The 23,548-nt window shown below is 40.6% G+C and overlaps 2 protein-coding genes across 5 annotated transcripts in view; both read left to right on the plus strand.

Moving 5' to 3' along the window:
- Positions 1–11,022, plus strand: part of zc3h18 (zinc finger CCCH-type containing 18) — a 32,255-nt gene extending 21,233 nt beyond the window's left edge. For 3 of the 4 annotated variants that reach the window (XM_088417414.1, XM_088417417.1, XM_088417415.1), the window contains 7 exons: positions 3,062–3,364; positions 3,546–3,662; positions 4,762–4,970; positions 5,054–5,268; positions 8,363–8,462; positions 9,084–9,180; positions 9,969–11,022. In XM_088417414.1, the coding sequence (XP_088273540.1) occupies positions 3,062–3,364; positions 3,546–3,662; positions 4,762–4,970; positions 5,054–5,268; positions 8,363–8,462; positions 9,084–9,180; positions 9,969–10,167 (1,240 nt within the window). In that variant the 3' untranslated portion in view covers positions 10,168–11,022. The remainder of the gene's footprint in view (positions 1–3,061; positions 3,365–3,545; positions 3,663–4,761; positions 4,971–5,053; positions 5,269–8,362; positions 8,463–9,083; positions 9,181–9,968) is intronic. The other variant, XM_088417416.1, reaches the window with a different exon arrangement.
- A 4,776-nt stretch (positions 11,023–15,798) lies between these two features.
- Positions 15,799–22,351, plus strand: il17c (interleukin 17c). The gene is made up of 3 exons (XM_088417640.1): positions 15,799–16,145; positions 16,219–16,451; positions 20,676–22,351. Exons 1-3 carry the CDS (start codon positions 16,083–16,085, stop codon positions 20,923–20,925), a joined length of 546 nt encoding a protein of 181 aa, XP_088273766.1. The 5' UTR covers positions 15,799–16,082; the 3' UTR covers positions 20,926–22,351.
- The last annotated feature ends 1,197 nt before the right edge of the window (positions 22,352–23,548 follow it).

Raw genomic sequence — 23,548 nt, forward strand, 5'->3', positions numbered from 1 at the left:
TCCGTGTTAACAAAGCTTGTTACCGTCTTGGTTTCAAGAAAAGAACTAGTAGACTGACCCAATGGTTGAGTCCATCTTTGCTCACACGCATTAAGATGACATTTATTTTGTATTAAGAATTCTTCAAGCGCTTTAGTTATTAATGTTCAGTTTACTCTGAAAATGTGTGCTTTTAATCTGGAACGCCACGCTATATTTCTGTTTTCTGATTTTACCTTCCCGAAACTGATTGGCTGTTTCGCGTCACATCTCGTGTCCCTTTACAGCAAACACTTCCTATGGCTGTCACCCAATCACCCAAACGTCATTGACTGCCTTTTAAAGTCGTTGCTTGTTGCACCATGCAAGTGGTCGATCTGCACCAAGCACAGTCCCTTCCATAAGTAGATCAGTCAGATTGGATTTTGTTTATTTATTTGTATGCTGACAAAAAATGGGTGACAGATAAAAAGATGGTGACAAAAGTTCAGATTTACAACTTTTATTTAATAATTTTTAGACCTAAATCTGTTAAATAACTAAAGACTGAGCACCTTTTGTTAGAAAGCACTCCCTTTTCAATTGAGCAAAAGTAATGGAATGTATGGATATTCCCAGATGCTCACGTATTACGTTTTAGATTGATTGTTTAAACATTAGCTAATGCTTGTTTTTCGCTTTGGCTTTCACTTGTAACAACTTGCTGTTGCTATGGGAGAAAAGGAAACCATTTTAAAGCTGGTTTAAAATTGAAAGATGAACAGAGCTAATTCATAAACATTGGACATAGCTTAATACAATTTGGAATCTCCTGAAGAAAAAACAAACAATTAGCGTAGGACGACAGAAACATTATGACGGCTGTGATGCAACACCCACAGACAACAATGACATCATTGCCAACCACTGCCAAACCTTTTAAATGAAGAATGTAGTAGTCTGGTGAAGTGAATGAGTCACTGGTTGGATGCGATTATTGCAACTGTTGTCTAGCAATCAAAACTAAAGAAATTCTTATACAAAGTTTGTAGCGCTTAGTGCTTTACAGATTATGCCAGTAGATCAGTGGTTCCCAACGTTTTTATCATCGTGGACCGGATTGACAATGATTGACAATATCATGACAGACCGGTCAGTTTTCAAAATAAAACAAATTTCAGACTCGGCTAATACGCTGAAAGGAAATGATTATTTCGGATGCAGCCTGGTACCAGTTGATCCACGGACCGGTACCGGGCCGCTGACCACTGGTTTGGGACCCCTGCACTAGATATTAAATTGTTGTCATTTAAGTTTGTTTAATAATGATCTTCTAATAATTTGACACATTTGAAAAGTGAATGGTTTCAAAAAATGTTGCTGTCTCCAAAGTTATTTGACACATCTAGTTGTAAAAATTAAATTAGAGCAGGGATTTAGAACTTTTCTATAATATTAATCTTTTGACCTGGAACCTAAATGTCTTTAGGTAACATCAAAAATAAAGGAATTTAAATTGTTTTTTCTATTGAAGTATATTGAATCTTTGAAGAATTGTGATTATTGCAAAGTTGGAACGGTGTGAATAGGCCAAATCATGTAGGAGATACAAGGGAAAAACTGAAAAAAAGTGGAAATTGTGTGGGTATTCAAATTGCAAAAACATGAATTAATAGGTAAAAGGAAGTATATGGCAGTGGAAAGAACAATCCTTAACATATAAGGTTTGAATGGTTTGAATAGGCCAAATAATATAGAAGATACTGGGTAAAAACAGAAAAAAGTAGAAATTGTGTGGGTATTCGAATGGCTAAACGTCAATTAATAGGTAAAAGGGAGTGTATGGCAGTGAAAAGAACAATCTTTAAAGTATAAAGTTGGAACCATTTGAATAGACCAAATAATGTAGAAATTACATGGAAAAAAATGAAAAAAGTGGAAATTGTGTGGGTATGATCCGTAAGGCGATATGAAATGGGAAAGCTGGGAAATGTTAAATCTTCCACTGGGAATGAATGGGAAGCTCTCCCATTGGAAATGAATTGTGAATTATTAAAAGGGTGAAAAATAAGGAATTTGGAGGAAAATATTGGAAATGATGGATTACTGGAATGACAGGAAGGAGTGTAGACTGTGGACTTGATGAGAAAACAGACCCATACCAGCAAATGACATAGCTCCCCAAACCATTACTGGATGTGGAAAATTCACACAGGACTTGAAGCAGCTTGACTTGTGTGCATGCAGGTTTTCTCCAGTCTCAGGGACTTTGATTTCCAAAATAAATGTAAAATGTCTTTCATCTGAACAGAAGACCTCAGGCCACTGTCCCAACAGACCTGAGCTTTTTCTCCTTGAAGTTTCTGACATTTTGGTTTCAAAGTGGTTCATGCAGGCAAGCACCCCAACCTCAGTCTACTCCTTATAAAGCTCCCTCAGGTTTCTGAATCACTCTTGCTTGAGAATCCTCTCAAGGCTGTCGTCATCCCTGTCACTTGTGCACCTTCCCCGGCCAAGTTTCCCCCTCTCTACACTCTGTTAATATCTTTCTAAATATTTGAACATTGACACAATTCTTAGCACACCAAAAAATTTTAAATGAAACAATCAAGATGTACTTTTATGAAGACACTGATCTTTAATTTATGGATAGACACACCAAATTCAGGTAAACGGTGGAGTAATAACATCTTTTGTATGTGTTCTTCCCTCTTTTTAAGGGACGAAAATTAATGGGACTAGCCAAAAAAAAAAAAAAATCATAAATCATTTGTCAATTTCCCATACTTAGTTGAAAATCCTTTGCAATCAATGACAGCCTGAAGTCTTTAATTTTGGACATCACCAGAAACTGGGTTTGTCCTCCAGTGATGCTGTGCCAGTTCTGCTACAGCTGTCTTCAGTTCCCGCTTGTTAGATAGAAGAGTTGTTTTTGTGTGTTGGGTGTTTGTTTTTTTTCTTTGTCTTTCTGCCATAATCAGCTAAATTGAAACAACAACTTGGCATATTTTAGTCTGTGGTGCACTAATAAAAGATGTATTTCACTTTTTTTTCCTCTTTTCAAAAAACGACAAACATTTTATTAATTTCCCCCTTTTCGTAGCGTACCAGTGAAGCAGGGCGCTGCACCCGCTCCACGGAGGGAGAAACCTCCCATGAAGAAAGCTCAGACTCCACCACCACCCAGCGGACCAATGAACAGGCCTTTTAAACCTTTGCCTGAGGGAGGAAAGCCTTCTGCTAATCTTCGGGAAACCGGAGGCACAGTTGTTGGGGGCACTGGTGATGTTCGTTCTGGGAATGCTGGCGGTTTAATGGTTAGACACCTGCCTTCCCGGGAACCTGGGAAGCCTCCCATCCAGAGGGAAGGAAGGCAGAAAGAACGGCAGCAGCATCCTCCTCGGAGGTAAGCAATCATTCATTGTCAAAATAAATTTTGATTTATTGTTCTCCTTACGCTTCTGTTGGCAATATGGTTGTATAAAAAAAAAAAAAAAAAAAACTAAGTGTGTCTTCTCACAAAACACACTCATGACTTATGTGACAACAATTCAAGGACAGTTCGTTTTTATTCATTCCTTTTTAAGGCGGACTGTAAGCGGAAGTGTTAGTGGAAGTGGCAGTAGTTACTCTGGGTCAAGCTCTAGGTCCAGATCCTCCTCAAACTCCCTGTCACATTCACATTCTGGATCCCGAAAATCCAAGTATGTCTACGTTTGTCCTTTCCATTCTTTTTTTTCTGCGGGTGTTTACTATATAATTGTCCAGAAAAAGAGACGGTGATGGTGTTTTATTTTTTAATTACTTTGGTTATTTTTTGCCATTCTAGAGCAGAAGACAAGTGTTATTTATGATGTTAGTGATAAGTGCCCAATTTAACACAGTTAAGTAATCAAGCTCAACAACTTTCATTCACTCACGCCTTGCCAATTTTACAGATTCAACAAATACTGTCGTCTTTAAAGAGTGTACACTTGGTATGAACGCCGCTAAATTGCCTAGCCACAGAACATAAGGCAGGGTTTTCAAAACCTGGTCAATCCTGCATGTTTTTAAGGTCTCTGTCCTCCCAACACACCTGATTTAAATGTTCAATCTTAGCGGAAGCCCGTTAACGATCCTAATAATTTGAATCAGCTGCATTGGACAACGGAAGATAAACGTCCCTCAAGGAGCGGGTTTGGACATGCCTGACATAAGTTTTATCCGAGCCATGTTTTCATGTTATTTCATGGCTCTGCAAAATTGGGACTTGAGCATCCACTTACCGGTACTACAAGAGTAGATGATTGGACTGTTTTCCTGATTTTTTTTTTTCTCGGTGTATCGTGAAACTTTAAGAAAAACAGTTAATTAAAAAATTATTCCATCAGATGCAAAAAGACTTGTTAAAGGTGGCAAAATGTATTCAGAGGAATAGTTTTAAGCAAGGTTTTAGCATGCTTAGCTGAAAAATATAAGTGCAAATGAATGGTTTAGCTTCTGGAGTTTTGTTTGACTAGAAGCACTATTTAACTCTTTTTCTTTGTACTGTGATTACCTCACATTAATTGTGTAATCTCTCTTGTTTACACATGATGAACCTTGGAAAACCTTTCAGGAAGTCCAGGTACGATTATTATTTCAATTGTGTGTTAAAGGAAAGTCCTTTATGTGTGTGTCTGTGAAGTTGATGCAGTCTGTCAACAAATGCAAACATGCTTGTACAGGCATCTTGTGCAATTTGCGAATGCTTGTCCTTTCTTCATCACTGGTGCAATTTCTCTGTGATATGTTTGAATAACCAACTTTGCCCTGCCACAGGTCTTTGAGCGTGAGCAGTGTGTCATCTGTATCATCTGGTACATCGGGCAGCAGTTCCGTGCGTAGTGCAGACTCTGATGACATGTATGCTGACCTGGCAAGCCCTGTGTCCTCAGCCAGCACTCGCTCACCAACGCCAGGGCACCCACGAAAAGAGCGAGGGGTCCCCCCTCGGGACCGACCTCCACAGACCAGAGACAAGAACCGGGGTCAGTTTGGATGGAATAATTTTAAATGACAGTGGACATTTTGGTGTAGAATAAGCCTGTACTCTTGTGATCCGTTATCATAGAGAGGCCGGTGAAGAAAGACGAACCCTTGAGGGATGATCGTAGGAAGATGAATGCATCAGGCGGCCCACCCAGGGGAGGAAACCCCATGCCCAGACCAGTCCCCGGAAACAGAGGTGGTCACCCTGTGCACCACCCTGCTGGGAATATGCACCCACAAGGAAACTATGGGGGTCCCAGTTCCCATAAAGACATCAAACTCACCCTTCTGAACAAGGTAATTTTGCATTGAGTGTAAAGCTGAATAATACATTTAATTAAAATCAACAGTCAAATGCATGCCCCCCCCACCCCCCCCCCCCCCCCCCCCCCCACCCACCCCCCGACAAACACATACATACATACACACACACCGCATATACTAACGATTCCCAGTTTATGAACAAGTTGTGTTCCATACATCCGTTCGTTAGGTGAATTTGTTCGTAAGTTGTTTGTTTGTGTATAAGATGGCAACTTAAAGCTCGGATAACACACAGCGGAATGAACAGGCGAGAGTGATGATGAGCAGAATGTTTGTTTACAATCACAGTGCCGCCTGTTGGTATTGTCACCTATGTCTTAGGTTGTAAAGTAACCTGGTAATAGAGGACTAAATTTAGCCTAACAGAGTGATTCCACCACGTCCGCCACACCACGGTCCACCGTGGTCCGTCAACTTTAAGCAAGGCTTGAAGAATCTGGTCCGCCGCACACGCCACCGCATCAATTCCACAGTTCAGAGAGCACCAAACAGGAAAAAGAACGTGGTCTACATCCGGTTACAAAAGCAAAATTGCAAAAATCTTTTGCTGATTGAGTGAATGAAGCCAAAAGCATGTGAAAGCTTCTGCTCGTCTGTGACATTGCCATCGAGATAAAAGGAGCAAACGCTTTCCTCCTGTTAATTGGCACTAACGTGTGCAAATATATATTTGTGTGAGTCGTGATTCATTCATTTCAAAGTTAAAACGAATGTTATTTGTACATACAGTGGGCCCCCGGTTTACGAACCCCCTGTCTTACTTAATTTTCATCTTACGACGTGGACCGCGGCGTTTTTTTGTCCCCCTCTTACGCAAAAACCTTTCTTCTTACGAACCATCCAACTTGCCGGTCAGTGTGTCCGCACTATTTTTTTTCGCTTTGCTGCATTAACAAAAACAACTTTTCTCGCATGTCACGGAAATGCCGATATGCTATTGGTCCATTAAGGCAGGAGATAATAAAAAAATAAGAAGGAGGCGCACGCATAGTTAACCTTGTTAGTGAGTATGGCCGTAACCGCTCAACAATCGGTACAATTCTCAAGAACAAGGAAACCATTAAAGCAAGCAAGTCTTCTAAGGGCATGACTTTCCTTGCCAGGGGACGGACCTCGGTCAACAACAAAATGGAAAGGCTTCTTCTATTATGGATTTAAGAGAAGGAAATTGCCGGTGATATGTTCTCGTTTAAAAAAAAGTTCTCGTTTAAACAAAAAAGTCATTGTTTAAAAAAAGTTCTCGTTTGAAAGAAGTTCTCGTTTGAAAAAAAAAAAAAAATCTGCGGGTTCGTCTCCCCTCCGCCTCCACCCACCACCAGCTCAAGTCACGTCGCCCCAAAGGTAAATGTCATTTTTTCTTTGTATATTTATGTCATTTAAATTAACTGTACAGTAGATTATGTTACAAATTTTTAACTTGTGTATAATGTAGTGATGTTTTTATCTAAGGTTTTTCACGCATTCACTAAGATAGGTTTGGATTGCCTGTCATACGGTGAATTCGAGTTACGAGCCTAGCCGCTGAACGGATTAAGGTTGTAACACGGGGGCCCACTGTATTTACCCATTGTAAATGAAGTATGAAGTATGTGTAATATATGTATGCATTGTGTTTTCACTTATTCACATTTGTTTTCTGATTTGAATTCATGTGTTAGCGCGTTTTGATTGACGTGCACGCAAGAGAGGAGGGGAGAGTGCTAGACTCGTGCTGAAAGGAAATAAAAACAAAAAAGTGAATGGGAGCAGTATAGAGTCTCCTTCGGAGATCCTTTTTAGGCTTATGCAATGAAGTGTTCTAAGCAAACTCAACACAAACGACTGAGTTGATGATCCCTGCGCATGCGTAGTTTGATTTCCCAAAGAATGTTAGGAATGTGTGAGTGACGCGGCGCATCGCGACGGATCGCAGATGCAAGCAATGGGCACAGGTATGCATCCGTTGTTGCGGTTGCGCAATGGAGCGGAGCCTGGTGTATGAGGGGGAATTGCCCTGTATCAACGAGTCAAACATTTACCATGTGTCACCAAGCGGTATTACACACAACGCTCTCTGCCGCCCGTACATCACGTGACATTTATATCCGTATCTTTCACAGTACGGGTGCCCTATTAGCTCAAATACTCTACAGTATTAATTGTGGAAAGACGTACTGGCCGAAAGGTTTGTTTGTGATCACAGCGTCGATGTTGTTATCAGCGCCGTAAAGATGTACTACACAGAAAAGGCGCTAAATACAAGCTCTGACGTAGAGGCACTGTTGGGACATACTTTTTGTATCTGCAAATGTTCCTAAAACGAAAATGATTGTATGTATCAATCATGTGTCAATCATGTATATAATTGTTACTTTATATTGTTATATATTATTGTTACGGTCGTATTCCCTAGTAAGAGTCGCTTAGGATAGGTTAGCTCAACTTTCTTCGTATTTCTTGATTATCTTCAGCTTCGTTTTCATATAAATCATCTTCTTACTTCTCTCTTTAACATCATTAGCATTCTTGGGGCTCTTGGATAACCAATTATATAAAGAATGATCTGTTTGACATTATAAAGCTGACTGAGACAATATAAAGTAGGCACTTTTTGCCTAATCCTGGTATGAATCACATTTTTAACTTCAGTAAATTAACTGTAACATGTTGGTGCAGTCTGGATGGTGTTAATATTCATTTCCAATGTGGGGGAGGCAAAAAAAAAAAAAAAAATATATATATATATATATATATATATATTTGACCTGTCCATATTTATGACTTGTACTGGGGGGGTGGCGGATGGACAGACAGACAGAAGGCATGAGAGCATGCCGCGCATTAGCCCCTTTCACACCTCAGGAACTCTTACACGTTACCCGGGTAGCTTTAGTTCCCCTTTCCCTTCACACCAAAAATCGTCCTGGGTGGGGAAGGTTCCGCTAAGCCTCTACCGTGAACCATTTCAGCTCCTAGTTGTGACTATTCATGGACTTTTTTGTTTTTTCCCTAAAGAATATGAATGATGATACCAAAAACCTTTAGGACGCTCATGATTAGTACTTAAATGAGCCTTTTTTTTTTCCAGCAGCAGGGTGATAAGGGAAATAGAAAGCGCTATCTTCCCTCTGACAAAGAACGACCTGGGTCCCCCCTTAGCAAGAGAATGGCCATGTCTCCTGATAGAGGTGAGGAACATCACAATTTACGTTTCCCAACAACTGCTTAGAATTGCACCATATTATTGCTCAGTATTCCACAGACTTTTTGGTTGCCAGAACGTATTTGGGTTGGGAGAGGTGTACTGCAAAGGGAACACACTAGTTGTTTTCATAATCCCCGAATTTCCGCATATCCTCTATTTCTGGGAAATTTTGCAGATTGTATCAAACAAAGAAAATTGTCATTTTTAACCTGCTCCAGCAAAACGGTTCTCATGTTCGCGTCTGTGGTCAAAACTATTGATTTTGAAATTCCTCCAAAAATGTATTCCATAAGGTTTCTGCTTTTATTTCCCAGCAGCCAAAGTTTAAATTAGACTTCAAGTGTATGAAAATAAGTGATTGCGAAGAAATGCTAGTGCATGTTTTTAGCCTACTTCTGGCTAAAGCATTTAGGAGAACTTTACCAGGTTCCTCGCCTCAAATGTTATTTTACAAATGATTCATTTTAAATGTCAGTTCTTACAATTAGTTTTTTTGTTTTGTGATGACTTTTGTGATTTATTTTTTTTATGCATTTTTTCCTTTGACTATGTCGACCAAAAAAAAAAAGGTAGTCATGGCTAATAGTTCGTTATCATCTTTCAGCACGTGATAGGAGGGTACCTGGCAGACCTCCTCTGTCACCACGCATGGATCGACCCAGAGGCCAAGGACCCCGGCCAGCACCCCCACAAGGAGACAGGTTAGTGTAACTGTCTGGTTTCACATTACTCTAGATCAAACATCAAGCAGTCCAAAGATCGTCACGCTAGAAATGTAGAATCATTTATAATTTGGGAGGTTGCCCCGGTCTTCTTGAGGAGTTTGCATTTTCTCCTTATGCTCACTTGTACACTCCAAATTGCCCTTTGGTGCGATTTTGACTGCGAATGGTGGTTTGTCTCTATGTACCCTGCCCCCCCAAATAAGAGCCCCGAGATGGCTGGGACAGACACCTGCAAGCCAGCGATCCTCGTGAGAGATAAACAAGGAATAAGCATAATGTTTGTAGAGTCATTGTTTCAATTTCTTTGATGCCTCATGAAGCACTGCAGGGTTTGGTGTGTGTACGAGAGTCAACTACGAGACCCCGGGTTGGAAAAAAACGATACAGTTTTTGGAATGTTTAAGAATTGAAAATAGTATCATTGATTGCAATCGAAATTGATACTGTGATTATCTTGGAGGATATGCCGGATAAATGTTTTCCCTTCTTCCAATTCGTGATTTGTGGTTGTATTTTTTTTCGTACAACTTTTAGCTTTCTTATGAGCCATTTCGGAAAACAATTGAATAATTAAAAGTCAGGTTATTAGCAATTAGCGGATAAGCGACAAGACTTTAGTCAGGAACTGTACAATTGCAATTTTAGATGGTCAAAATAATCTCCAGTAGTGTAATGTATGAATGAACTACAAGGTATACAATTTAAAATGAGACACTTCAAAGAAAAGTCAAGAAGAATGTAATCATTTCGTCTTTTGTTTGTAGGAAACGTCCCCTGTCACCGCCCCCAAAATCATCTGGAAAAGGGCCCGGAGTCCAGTCGGGCAAGATGGCCGCCGCCCCTCCAGCCGCCACTTCCGGTAAACCCAGCAACACCCTATCTCGTCGCGAAGAGCTGCTCAAACAACTAAAGGCCGTGGAAGACGCCATTGCTCGGAAAAGAGCTAAGATCCCTGGCAAATAAGTGAGTTCCTCGCTCGGATCGCTTGGTTGGCAGTCAAGACGAACGCACGGCACAAAGAGCCCAGGCCGCGCACACAAGCCGGATCATTTCCCGGCGAATCCGGCCTCACTCGTCTGCCTCCAGTGGAAGTGTACAAATGCTGTATGGTTCTTGTGTACATTGTGTAAGTGGACAAGTGGCCTCCACAAGAGAGTTTTGTCTTAGAGCATCTTTCACTCCCATATGCTGTCTTTCTGCTAGTAGTTGAAAAGCAGGAGGGGATACAGTACAGGCATCCAGGGATGGTCCAATTTGTCTACTGACCAACAGAAGGTGTCGCTCTAGTCGAGGAGTGCCGTCATTTGTGCGCTTGATGACTTGCAGGTTTCTTGCTGTCGTCCGGACCCTTTTGGATTTGGTCCCATCGGATATTTTGATCCCTCCATTGTTTTCTGTGTGACATGTATATTCAGTGTGGAAAAAGAAAAAGCTGCAAGGATTCCCAATTCGTTGTTGGGAGGGGGGGGGGGGGGGCAATTTATTACGAGTCGAGTGTTTCCTTGAATGACAGCACCGCTCGTAGGCCCACCCTAAACCAAAGGTCTGTTTTGGTGCAACACCATATCAGTAATAGCATGTCAGCAGACAAGTCATCAGGAGCTCCAAAAAATGATGCGCAGCTGTTGGCGGGGTTTGCCTTTTTAACACAAAAGAAAAAAAACATTTTATTTTCTTCATAGCTCTTCTCAGAAGTTATAAACCAATGTTTTGTGTCATATTTGTAGTTGGGGGAGAGAGAAGTTGTGAACGGGACATTTGAGACAAGGTATGTCTTGCTTTTGTGACAAAAGCCTAAATAAAGTATTTTGATAAAGAGCACTTGCCCTTTTTTTGGTGGCGGGGGGCATGGCCTAAAAGCATGCTCGCTGTTTGGGGTCATCTGAAAGGTATCCAAATGAGGATTTTGTTTTCTCTCTCTCTTCTCTAGATGCGTTTGCCAAACTGGTAGCTCTTCGCATTATTCAGTACACCCAAAGTAGCTTTCAGTTTTTCAGCGGTCTTACAAGCTTCCTAGTAAGTGATTAACTTGTTGCACTTGATGCCATTGAATATGATCATTCATCCAGAGCTATGAGTCAATGGCAACTGGACTATTCTTGGAGTCATAAATGATATTTTGCCTCACCGGAGAAAACTCTATCAGCAGATGCATACGAGCTACTTACAAGCAAGTTGGTACAGGTCAACATGTGTGTTTTGTTTTGTTTTTTTAATATCAGGGTTTAGAGTTTTTCACCGGTCGGTAGATTTTTGAACATTTCCATCCAATATTCTCACAAGGGTTGCAGTTGAAACTTATCATTTGAATATGAAATATAAATATGAAAAACAGTCTCAATCTTAAAAAGTGTCACTTTAAAGCAGTGCTTCTCAATTATATTTTGCCAAGCCCCCCAGGAAAGAGAACCCCCCCACACGACGTACTGACTAAAGATTATTATCTATAAAAATGGTAAAAGTATACCTAAACCTATATCCTTTAAAAGAAGCAATATAAATCAACTTTCAACAACTGTTATCTTTTACACCGTTTACACAAATTACAGCTTTGTCTAATACTGAAAAAAAAAAAAACTTTAGTGCCTGAAACTGAAAAAAAAAAAAAAAGTATTTTTTTTATTTTATTGCAATTACACTTCACGCGACAAAAACAAAGCCTTTTCCCTGGGATCCCTGCGCTCGTACACCCCCCCCCCCCTTGCATCACCCCCCACTATTTGAGAATTCACTGCTCTAAAGGGACAGTGTGTAACATTTAGACCGTTTTTTATTAAATAGGAATAAATGCAATGATAGTAAATTAAAAAAACAAATATTGAATGTGTTCTTAATGGCCAACTGTATGTTTTAAATATAATCGTAGGTGTAGTTATCATGAAATGATATTACATGGCGGGTGGCACTTCTCTATAGGCGGGCATGTTTGTTATAGCTTCGGATAATGGTAAATGCAGCACCTCCTGCTGTCCATAGTGAAAATCGGTCTAAATCTTACATATTATCCCTTTAAAGGGAAACTCAAGTCAATCTTTTTCTTCACAATCCCCCCTGGGAAAGAGAAACGCCCCCCCACTTGTAAATAAGGTCATAACTATAAAAGGAATTTGTAAGAATACCACTTTTTTTTCTTTTTTAACAAACAAAAGAAAAGAGCAACAAATAAACTTTCAGCATATCTCAACATTTTAGTTTAAATGGTAACTTTTCATTTTTTAGGCTGTTCCTTAATTGGTCATCGACGCATGGCATCGCCTCACGCACCCCCAGGGCGGCCTTGCCCCACTATTTGAGAAGAAGCGCACTAGTCTAAATGCGGTATTCTGGTTCATGTCGGATTGGTGGAATATAAATTGAGCAGCAAAATGCACCATCTCTGGCGGCGGCCATTCCGACTATTGCCGTAATAACCATATTCATCCAAATTACAGCAGCTAAAGGCTTCATATACTTTGTGAGTGTACATTCAATTTCAACTTTTTGAAACAAATTATAAATGGACGATATTCAAATGTTTGACCACCACAGGCATTTTCCTCCCTGTGTTGTAATTGGCAGCAGTGACTGTTCACTTTTGCTGGAAGTCGGTGATGTCGCTATGTCAAACGTTGTCACGTTAATTGCAAGTACACAGGCGTTTTAATGAGGTGATTATGAGGTGACTTAATGTCGTTCAAAAGAGAGCATTACCCATCTTTTGCCACGCCTCCAGGAGCCACGTTTCAGAAATAGCTCCAACATGCCATCTTGACCACGCCTACTTAACAGAGTCGAATCCTTCCTGAGCTAGTGCCTCAAGTTTTGCTTTTTTAATTCTCCCGTCAGAGCACAGCGCATCCAACGAATGAGAAGCCAGCACCGAAATGATGTGAAGCAAGTGATTGGACTAAATAGAGCACGTGAATTATTTCTTCAGAATGTTTATGACTCGCCAATGAATGAAATAATAGGTGTTTGGAGTCGGCCATTGTTTTGTTTGCATTTGAACTCTGGCAGCCAACGCTGGTGATGCCGTGCGGGATGTGACATTACAATTTCAGAATCTCAACGTACTTATTTGAATTTGTTTACGTCTATCCAGTTTTCTAGTTTGACGTTCGGTCTGGGATACAGCAATTTATTGAGTGTGGTAAATATTTCACACTCAAATCGGATTACCTGCCATTTTCTGCAGAGTCAGAAGAGGGAACTTGTGGTTAACGAGAGGTTCGGCATTTCCTTTTTGGCTTTTCATTAAAGATTTGTCAGTGGGAAGTGGAAGGTTACTGCCTGGCAAATGTCTGTGCATTCATGGAAGAGTCCCACATTGTCTCGTCATCTAAAAACAAAAACTAAAAAAAACAATACTTTGGTGCTATGGGGGAAGGATCAAAACTTCTTCCTGGAGAAAAGTTACCGCCAGGAATTTCACAGTCTCCTTTGCTTCGCTTTTACTCTCCTGCTTGTGTTAACTGGGTCCGTGCATTTCACACTTAGGCCTTCAGTGAATGGACACCGTACGCAGAACTTTTTTCGGTGCATTTAAACATCAATAAACCGGCATCAGCAATTAAAACGTATTATTATACCCGCCAAAACCTAGAATAAGTCATAATAAATTCAAATTATTTTTCCATTAAGTTTTATTAGGTCTACCAAGAGCGGGCAAGCTTTAGCAAGATTGTACGCTACGAAGGGATGGGGACCCAAAAAATGCAGGAACACTAAGAAATATGTGGCTAAAAAAAAGAGGTTTTAACTAGGAAATGAGGCAGGACCGAACAGGAGCAAAACTTGATGGACAAACAATCACCAGACAGGTGGACCGAATCAAACTAAAGAGAACGCAGACAAGAAAGGCAGACGCCAGTGGAACAGAAACATGAACAAAACCCAACAACAAAAGCCAACCAAACATGACAATTGAACATGAATGACATCAAATGACGAAAACATATGAACTCACCCAAAACGGCTGTCCCAGAGTTATTTCAGTATAAAATCCATTCTTTTTTTTCCCTCCGAAAGACTTTCATGACTCGCTTGTAGAGTTTGTCTTCACGTTTCATTTCCAATAATAAATCCTTTTGTATTAACATGGACGGCAATGCTGAAAGTCGCGTCTGTCCATTTTCCATTTTGCTCTTCTTCAGTCATTGCGGGTTAAAAAAAAATAACGTCTGTGAGGCTGGCTTCGATGTATGCTAACGCTAATGTTAGCATTAGACAGCATACATGTTTTCTTTTTCTATTCCTTCTTTTTTTTTAAATAACTTTATTTAATCACTTCCACCGTTAAACATGGTGGACCAATACAGCACCGCCTTCCTGCAGTGAGCGTCCAGTTACGTCATGTTCTACGTGCGACCTCCAGATGGCGATCTTATGACTCGATTGGTTATTGCAGCTGTCTAACAAAAATATGGGCTCGAACACAATACGTCATTGCACACTGCACAGAAGCCTTCTACTTGTTCAAGCAGATGCCCCAGCGCGTCCCAGCTAAGCAGACATGAAGTCTGCCTTGCGACACACGTTAGCTGAATTCTAATTGACTAAAAACTCTACCCTAAAACAGCAGCACTTGTAGGAGTGTAACCATATGGATATAATATGACACGAAAAGAACAGAATATGGAGAATAATTTTACGTATAAACACCACTGTGTTTAATTGACTGTGTTGACAAGAAACAGGATCAAGCATAAGTTCTATCAGTTTTCTATTCCTACGAAAGAGCCTATTGCGGCTCTCATTCTGCCAAATCTTGCAAATAGGATGGCGCCTCACCATTTAGTAAGAAGTGAACGAGCCTGATACACACACATGTCATATATATATATATATTTATATATATATATATATATATATATATATATATATATATATATATAATTGCAAGATCTCACCGTTGCATGTTTTTATATTCCATTTTATACAAGGTATTTTACTGATAATTAGATTTTAAAATGTCTCACTCTATGGTGGAATCGTATTTTCATACACCGTTCAGACGACTTATCATAAATTAAGAAATATACCAGCAACCGATTTTGCTGTTTGATTATTCAATACTTTACAGTATATTTATTTCAGTTTACTTCACTTTCCTTTTGACTTGAAATTGAAATTATTAGTAACAATTCTAGGTTTGAATATCATTACCGGTATATTGCAGGTTAATTTTCAGCCGCTTTTTAGCGTTGATTTTTCACACTTGATTTTTATATGACACATATTTGGCATGTGATGAGACATTTTTCATTTTTTGACAGGAATTGTGTAGCTGTCACTTGTTAGTATGCCCACTTTTAACCACTACAATCGAATATTTAATTTGTGGTTGAGAATTTGGATCGTCTCTGCCCCGGCTGATGTGATTACTGGCCATTGCAAATGTTATCAGATTTTTATTTTTATTTTATCAGCTCTCGATCCAGGCTGGCAATTTCACGTGCATGGAAATTCTCACATGTGAGAGAGTTGCTTGAAACGTTTTTTTCATTCACCGATTGTCTTCATCGTTGCGAGGAAATTGTTAATTAAAAAAAGGGGTTAAGGGAATGCGATGCTCCTTGCGCTGGTTAAACAGTGAACGCGAGTAATAAACGACAACGCGTTTGTGTCGTGACGATAACTTGCGTCATCGTCATTGAAGCATCTGCGGTCTGTTAAGTGTTTACCTGGGAGGTGACTAAATAAAAGAGGTGAGCTAAATATAGACTTGAAAAAAAAAGTGAGCTAAATATAGACAGTCACGTGACCTCGCCTGCATTTCCACTGCTCGGCAGGGGGTGTGTGGAAGTTGGAAGTTACCCAAAATGTTTTCACGTCCTGGCGTTTCCACGTTCCATTTCCTCATGCCACCGTAGGCTCCCTGGCTAATTATAAAATAGAGCATGTCCGCCGGGGCCACAGAGCAAACGAAAAGGAGCCAAGAGAGGATGGTCGGACTGGCACAGGTGAGTGCATGGGAGCGTCCCCTCGTCACGCGTCTCCGGCTTACTCGCGCTGCGTCCTGCGTGTGGCGAGCAGACGGTGGCCGTGCTGGTGGCCCTAACGATGGGGGCACCGTCCACGACCAACCCGAACCGCTGCTACGAGGAGTCGGAGCTGAGCAAGGTCGCCAGCAGAAAGCTGGCGAGCCACTACCCGCAACCCCCGGAGCCTGAGGCGGTGGCGCCCCACGACCCACCCCCCGCGTGCCCCCTGGAACTCTACGTGCACTGGAACCAGGAGGAGCGCTCCCTGTCGCCCTGGAGATACGTGTAAGCATCCTTTATCACCTCGATCGTCTTCGCCTTTCTTGTGCCAGACACTTCCCATGTTTTCCCATTTTGCAAACGGCTCCTGCGAGCTGTTCTTAACACGTTCAAGATAGATTTTTGACGTCTTTCGCCGTCAATGGCAGTGAATGAGTTAGGGAGGCTTTTTGGGGGGGAAGGAATCACAAAATGTCAGGCTAGAATTCTTATTTCTGCCACTACAGCGAGGTAAGGCTGATTGTATGAAAACACATGACATGCAATCATTTTGCATCACATTTAATAATTTTGCAGTGGATGGTTTTTGTTGTTTGAGGTGTCACTAAAAGCAAAAATCGTTTACTTTTCCTTTCATGAAAAGCTCTTTTCCTCCACCTTTTTGTGAAACACGTCCTCTTCTATTGATTGCTTGAACAAAAATATATTTAAAAATGTTTATCGGGTGAAAAGAAAGAATCTCGATTCAGTCGTATTGCGCTAAATGGTCTGGCAATATATAGATGGGAGTCTGCTTTAAAACAGTTTCCATTGACTGCCAAAGTAACACTTAGATTTTCTGAATCTACAAAAGTTCTACCAAAGCCCGTTCATCATTGACTCGGCTGCCATTTATGATTTGAATATTGATCTGGAAGCCAATTAACTCATTCACTGCCATTGGCGGCGAAAGACGTCAAAATTCACTCCTAACACGTTAATTGCCAGCCCGGTAAAGTAGTTGGGCATTCAAACGTTTAGAGAAGGTCGAATTAGGTTCATTATTATAGGGCCTTTGAAGTTGCTCCTGAGATGTCACCTGTAAGCCAAATATCCCAAAACATTTGTGAGTACAGTATTCGAGCCAAACAGTCCATGCCAGATATGCTTAAGTGACACGGGGTTTACCCTTGTCCTCGGAAGGGCTCCTGTTTGAAACGCCCTCAAACATCAAAAAGAAAACATTGCCTCATCTTTGTTATTTCGTCATCTCGCGCGACAAAGCGATGCCGATCGCGTCATTTGTGTCAGTCACCACTTTTGAGCCGCCTTGCGCTCTCGAGCGATTGTGACAGCAGAAAGGGAAAGTCCCGCGGAGTCTGACAACCAGGCAACCCGTCCCTACCTTTTCCTTTGTCCAAAGCGAAACGCGAGCACGCTTCCAACAAGTGGTAGGAAATGCTCCGTTTGCGAAATAGAACGCGCCCACCACGAAAACACACGCTCCAAAGTCCAAAATAGGACGTTCAAACACGTCATTGCAGATCATAGATTTAACTACTTTATGGAACTATTTCATTTCATAACTTTATAACTATTTGAATGCAGAAAAGTTATTTCGCAGCGATTCGTTGAAAAATAAGCGTTTAAGTAGGCTACAATTGCGCAACCGGCAAAAAACTTGTGCGCGTCCATTTTCGACTACAATTACATGCGGGGACGTCAATCGGCAATACAGTATTTGAAATCTCCCTCAGACGTATTGCGTGGTAGGAGAAGATACAAAAAAAAAAGACCTGCGACATCGCTACTTTCTCAACTCGCGCCTCAAACGTGAGGGAAAAGCAATCTCGAAAGGACTGTGGCGTGTCAATAGCGCCATAGCGATTACTTCAGTGGCCTTTTGTTCATAGAGGTTCAACAGTCATTTTTTGGCAATATGTGGGAAGCGCATGCCGGTTTGCGTCATAACAAACGACTTTCAAGTCATTCAACACCATAAAACTGCAACCAATCTTTACCAAAATCTATACGAATGTCTTACCTGCTAATTGAACCAGCAGCCCCAAAAAAATTAAAGCAGCTTTATGACAAAAACACTTACTGCCCGCGACATATAACATTTTGCCTAGATTAGAGCCTAGTCCTCGGGTGTCAAATTCAAGGCCCGGGGGCCAGACCTGGCCACATTTTATGTTGCCTGCAAAATGCTAATTATGGCGACAAATTTTGGGCTAAAATACCAAATTTGCAAATATTCTTCAACACATACGCTTTTTTTTTTTTGGTTACCAATACCTGTTTTGAACAGTTTTTAGCGGCCTCTGATTTCAAAATGTATAAAACCTATTTGACAATGGCCCTCTGAAAGTCTAAGTACAATGTGGTCCATGGTAAACATTTAGTTTGACACCCATGGTCAAATTTACTACTACTACACTGATTTATGTACACAAGCATGTGTTTAATCGTTGTGCAGTGTGTCTTCGTACTCCACAGGTGTCAAACTCAAGGCCCGGGGGCCAGATCTGGCCCACCACATCATTTTATGCGGCCGACAAAATGCTAATTATAACTTCAAATTTCTGGATGAATATCAAATTTGTATGTTTTCTTCAACTTTTACACTTCTTTTGTTAGCAATATCCAATTTGAACAGTTTTTATCAGCTTTTGACATTTCAAAATGTGTAAAAAATTTTGACTTCACAGTCACAATGACCCTCCGACAAAATCTACAACTACAACGACACACAGAAAACCATACCTGATATTCTGAAGTGCGGCCAATCTCTGGTGGTTTTTCACAATCCAAGCACAATAGCGCAAGCAGCAACATGTTTGGCAACATGTTTGGCAATGAAAAGGAGCACGGCTAACGTGGTTGAAGGGGGCTGTCTCTTTTCAAATGAGGATTCTCATATTCCTATGTGTTCCTCATCCCATCTTTTGACCCTGTGATTGTCACAAACGTCTTCTTGTCTAGGTGCATGTTTAAAAACATTGCTCTGCTAGTCACAAGTTCAATATTTTCTGCTTTTCAGTGCAACCGCCAAAAGCGTCACAAATTCCTGAGCTGTGCCAGAAATGTTCCAATGCAATAAGGGCGTTGGAATCCGTCAGGTTCAGGCAAACAAAAACATTTAATAAACAACAAACAGGAAGGAAGACAAGGAGGCTATATTTGCGAGGAGAGCGAACAGGAACCTATACCATCTCAGAACTCCTTCCAGTCTGCTTCTACTTTCTGTCTGTCCCTCTTTTATTCATTTAGGATTGGTTCTTGTTCCAAAACCACTTGCTGCTCTAAAAGGTTAGGGGAGACATTATGACAGCCAGTCTCTGGTAGTGGAGGATGTAGGTGGAAATCCATTTACTGTACTATCAGTCCATGCAACCACTGCTATCTTCTTTCCCAATTACATGGTGACAGTCCCCATACTGTTCCATCCTGTGATTAGGTGCATGTGATTAGGTTCTTAGGTCAGTGGTTCTCAAAACAGGTTCCCTGGACCCGCGGGGGTCCGTGAAAGAATTTGGGTTATTAACCCATTCGCTGCCATGCCAGTTAAAGGCATCGTCATTGGCAGTGAAAGGGTTAAATGCCTTAAGTAGTTGATTACCTTAGTATTTAACTCATTCAATCCCAAAGATTTTTACATTCACCCCAGTGCTTCTCAATTATATTTTGCCAAGCACCCCCAAGGAAAGAGAACCCCCCCCCCACTTGATACTGACTATAAATAAGATTATTATCTATAAAAATAGTTTAAGTATACCTAAATCTGTATCCTTTTTAACATGAACAAAATTAAAAAAAAACATTCTAAATCAACTTTCTACAATGGTTAATTGTTTGTCTACGGCTTACAGCTTAGTCTAACACTGAAAAAAATCACTAAAATGACTAAACAAAGAAATACATTTCTTATTTTATTGCAATTACACTTCACGCGACAAAAGCAAACCTTTTCCCTGGGGTCATCCGTACCCCTCCTGGCATCACCTCGTCTCCCCACAGTATTTGAGAAGCACGTTTTCCTTAACCCTAAATCCAGACATTCAATCCCAGGTACTTATTTATTTTTTCTATCTTTTTTTCCCCCCAGGTTTCTAAAAACAGTAATCAATTACTTTAGGTATTTACTAACTGAAGTTGAATGTTATGCATTCCGTACCAGCACCAGCCCTTTTTAGCGTAAAAACGTAAAAAAAGATGTCTTTGGCATTTAATGAGTTAACTGTCAACATGTAAAATACTTGTTGACTGCCAGGGATGTTTTATTTCTCTTTTCTGAATAGAGTTCAATTTGAACGACTCAAATAGTATTATAATGAAATAATAAATATTACAAAACTTGTATTTATAGATAATATTGGAAAGTATTGGGCCACACACATTAGTGTAGTTCTCTGCTGGGTATGTAGCCCAGTTGTCATATGAGAAGACTGTAGGACACTTAGCTGTTTGTGTTTCTAAAGCTATTTGTATTGCGTCGCATGATCATCATTACGATGGCTCACCCTGCAGACGGAGAACTATGAAGGATCACTACCCAGCCACGTACGTTGAGGCTCAGTGTCTGTGCTCCGGGTGCATCATGATCAAGAGCAAAGGAGTCCCCGAAATGAGCCACGACTACAACTCTTCTCCCGTCAACCAGACCAGGGTGTTTCTCAAGCGGGAGCGCTGCGCCGACGGCCGCATGTACTACTTGAAGCCCGTCTCTGTGGTCGTGACGGTGGGCTGCACCTGCGTCAGACCCCAAATTGTGTACTAGTCGCCGCTTGGCAAGCTTCGCTCAGGTCCACTATGATCTCGGCCTGGGATGTGGCCTTATATATTCCGGAACAATGGGAGTCGACCTGGTTCTTTTTGCCATATTTGTCAGACTTCAGAAGCTCACACATGAATGCAGAGGTGAGCAACTTGCAGTTTTTTGTTTTTTTGCTGGTCCGACGTTCGTCAGAGCCCCGGCCCCTTTCCGTCATCCTCGGTCCACCATTTTTTTCCAGCCATATGAAATTGTAATTCTTGATCCGTCAGTTCCTCGGTTTATTTTTGCCCAATGTAATATAAGTGTAACACGAAAAAAAAGCCAGCTCAGGGGTTTAACCCTAGGCTAGAATACACCATCATATTTATTATCCCACATCTGAGAGAATGCAGGGGATGCGAGTGCAATTAGCAAACATGTCCACTGGATGGCATTATCATGCTTTACATGACACACAAATGGTGCTAAGACGCTCCTCATTTATAACTGCCTGCCCTACAACTATAGAAGACGGCTTCATTAACATTTGTCTAAGTTTCACCTGTCACATAAAGTATTGCTGAGGTTGAATTTAGTAAAAAAAAAAAAAATGTATTTAATTAGGGAATTTTAAAAAGTCACATTTCCTGGCCAAGAGCCAATCGGAGAAAGAACGCAAATTTCTTCTGCATTTATTGGTTACTTGAAACGCATCCCAGAATGCTCTTATCAACAAGAAACCTGAAGCCAGAACTAAAAAAGGGAGCAACTACAAATATACATCTGGTAAAGTCTGCTGTGTTTTAACTGAGGATGGCAAATCATGAATTAATCCAAACCAGACAGTACACTCAACTGAACATATTTTGCTACTGCTTGATGGCGCTGTAAAGTGACGATTGTCACATAGACTGCAGGCCGATTGCAGTTTGCACGATAAAGATTCAGCAAATTAGAAAATAATCATGCAAGTCAGTTGAATTATATTTCAGTAAGCAAAAAGGGGCGTGGGCAGCTGACGGACAGCTGACGATTACAGAAACTGATGAAAATTGCATGTCCGACATTTTTAATTGGCTATTTTTTTCAGCATTCCCGTCATTTGTCGGTCTGTCAGCAAAACGGATGGCTGTCAGTGACGGACGGACGGTCAGTCAGCGCCCACCTCTGCTTGAATGAACCATTATTTATATTAGACTATTTATTTATTTATTTGTCATGTTTACAGTGTTGCATCTGTTTGCCTTAAGTACAAGGTATTGCAAAAACGTGCATGTAACAACAAGCATGTAAACATAACAGTATACTGAACTCATTTGACCTTTGACCTAACTGAAGGAGATCTGACATTGGATGATGGTGAACTTATCTACCTATGCTGATATTGTGTATCCTGCGTGTATCGTTCCAGTGGGACTTGATCCAGTCCATAGGACTTGTATGGTTAGCTTTTTCCAACCAAAATAAATATTGTAATGTCCTTTTCTTTGCGTGTTTATTGTCAATGCTATTGACATACACTGCAGATCCATCCACAGGATTCGTTGTTCTCTGTCCCTATTTCTCAGATCAGAATTGAATTTCACAAAACGACTTTTTCAATGTTCACATTATTCTATCGGTCGTGCATGTAAAAAGATGCCGTTAGGATGAGGAAACCAGATCAATGCATGAATACAGTACACTTCTACAGCGGTGTATTAGTAAGGAGGAATTTTGACACAGGTCAGTATGCATACACACAGTGGATATAAAAAGTCTACAAACACCCCCTCTTGTATCTGTGCACATGCATAACCGCTTCACTCTTTCCATGTTTTAATGTTTCAAAACAGATTTTTTTTGTTTGTCCGTCTTTCAGACACAACACACCAAAGTCAACGTCCAACCATTTTCTACTGAATTTATTCTCAGGGAGTAAATGGAGATTAGTGCTAAAACCACATGCACAATTAAGCTCAAAATTGCACTCATTATGCATCATGTGTTGACTAATACTCATTCAAATATTTCAAAGGGTTTTTGAACAATGTTGGAACAGATTTTTGCGGTAACCAACCAGACAAGTAATTGGGATGCAAATCCAGTTTGTCCAATTCAACGTCATCAAACAACTAAAAAAAAACTTTTCCATAAACTATAATACTTTTAACACTTAATTAAGCTGCCATGTGATTCCATTGTTTGAGTGTAACAATGCATCCTCTTGTCAGTACCTTACCCAGGGGAATGTAATTGTGGCACAATATACCAGTTCAGAATTGCCCATTGAATACTAATAAACACTATTTACATTTACAGAAAAAGAGGAGACCAGCGATTTTTTTATTCTTTTTTTTGTTCAGTTTAATGTCTTGTGCCACTAAAAGCCTATCAACTGACACAAAAGCAACTGTGGACTGCCTAACACAAAAATAAGGCGAGGGGCAAACAGTGAAACACATTTTGGCTGATGATATGTCAGAAGATGAATTGCAAGATGAATGTGATCTTCAAAGCTGAGGCTTCTTCCTCGGCTCATCTCAAACGATGGCTTCACCTGCTCTTATAATTTACTTTCCAAGTAATCTTTTTCCTCAGGTACTAGTTTGTTGTGGCCATATTGTGTGCACCAAAACTTAACACACGTGCAAATGAGTGTGTGCAC

This window comes from Hippichthys cyanospilos, chromosome 6, assembly GCF_059441005.1.
Source record: "Hippichthys cyanospilos isolate Australia breed blue-spotted pipefish chromosome 6, RoL_Hcya_1.0, whole genome shotgun sequence".
NCBI classification, from domain to species: Eukaryota; Metazoa; Chordata; class Actinopteri; order Syngnathiformes; family Syngnathidae; genus Hippichthys; species Hippichthys cyanospilos.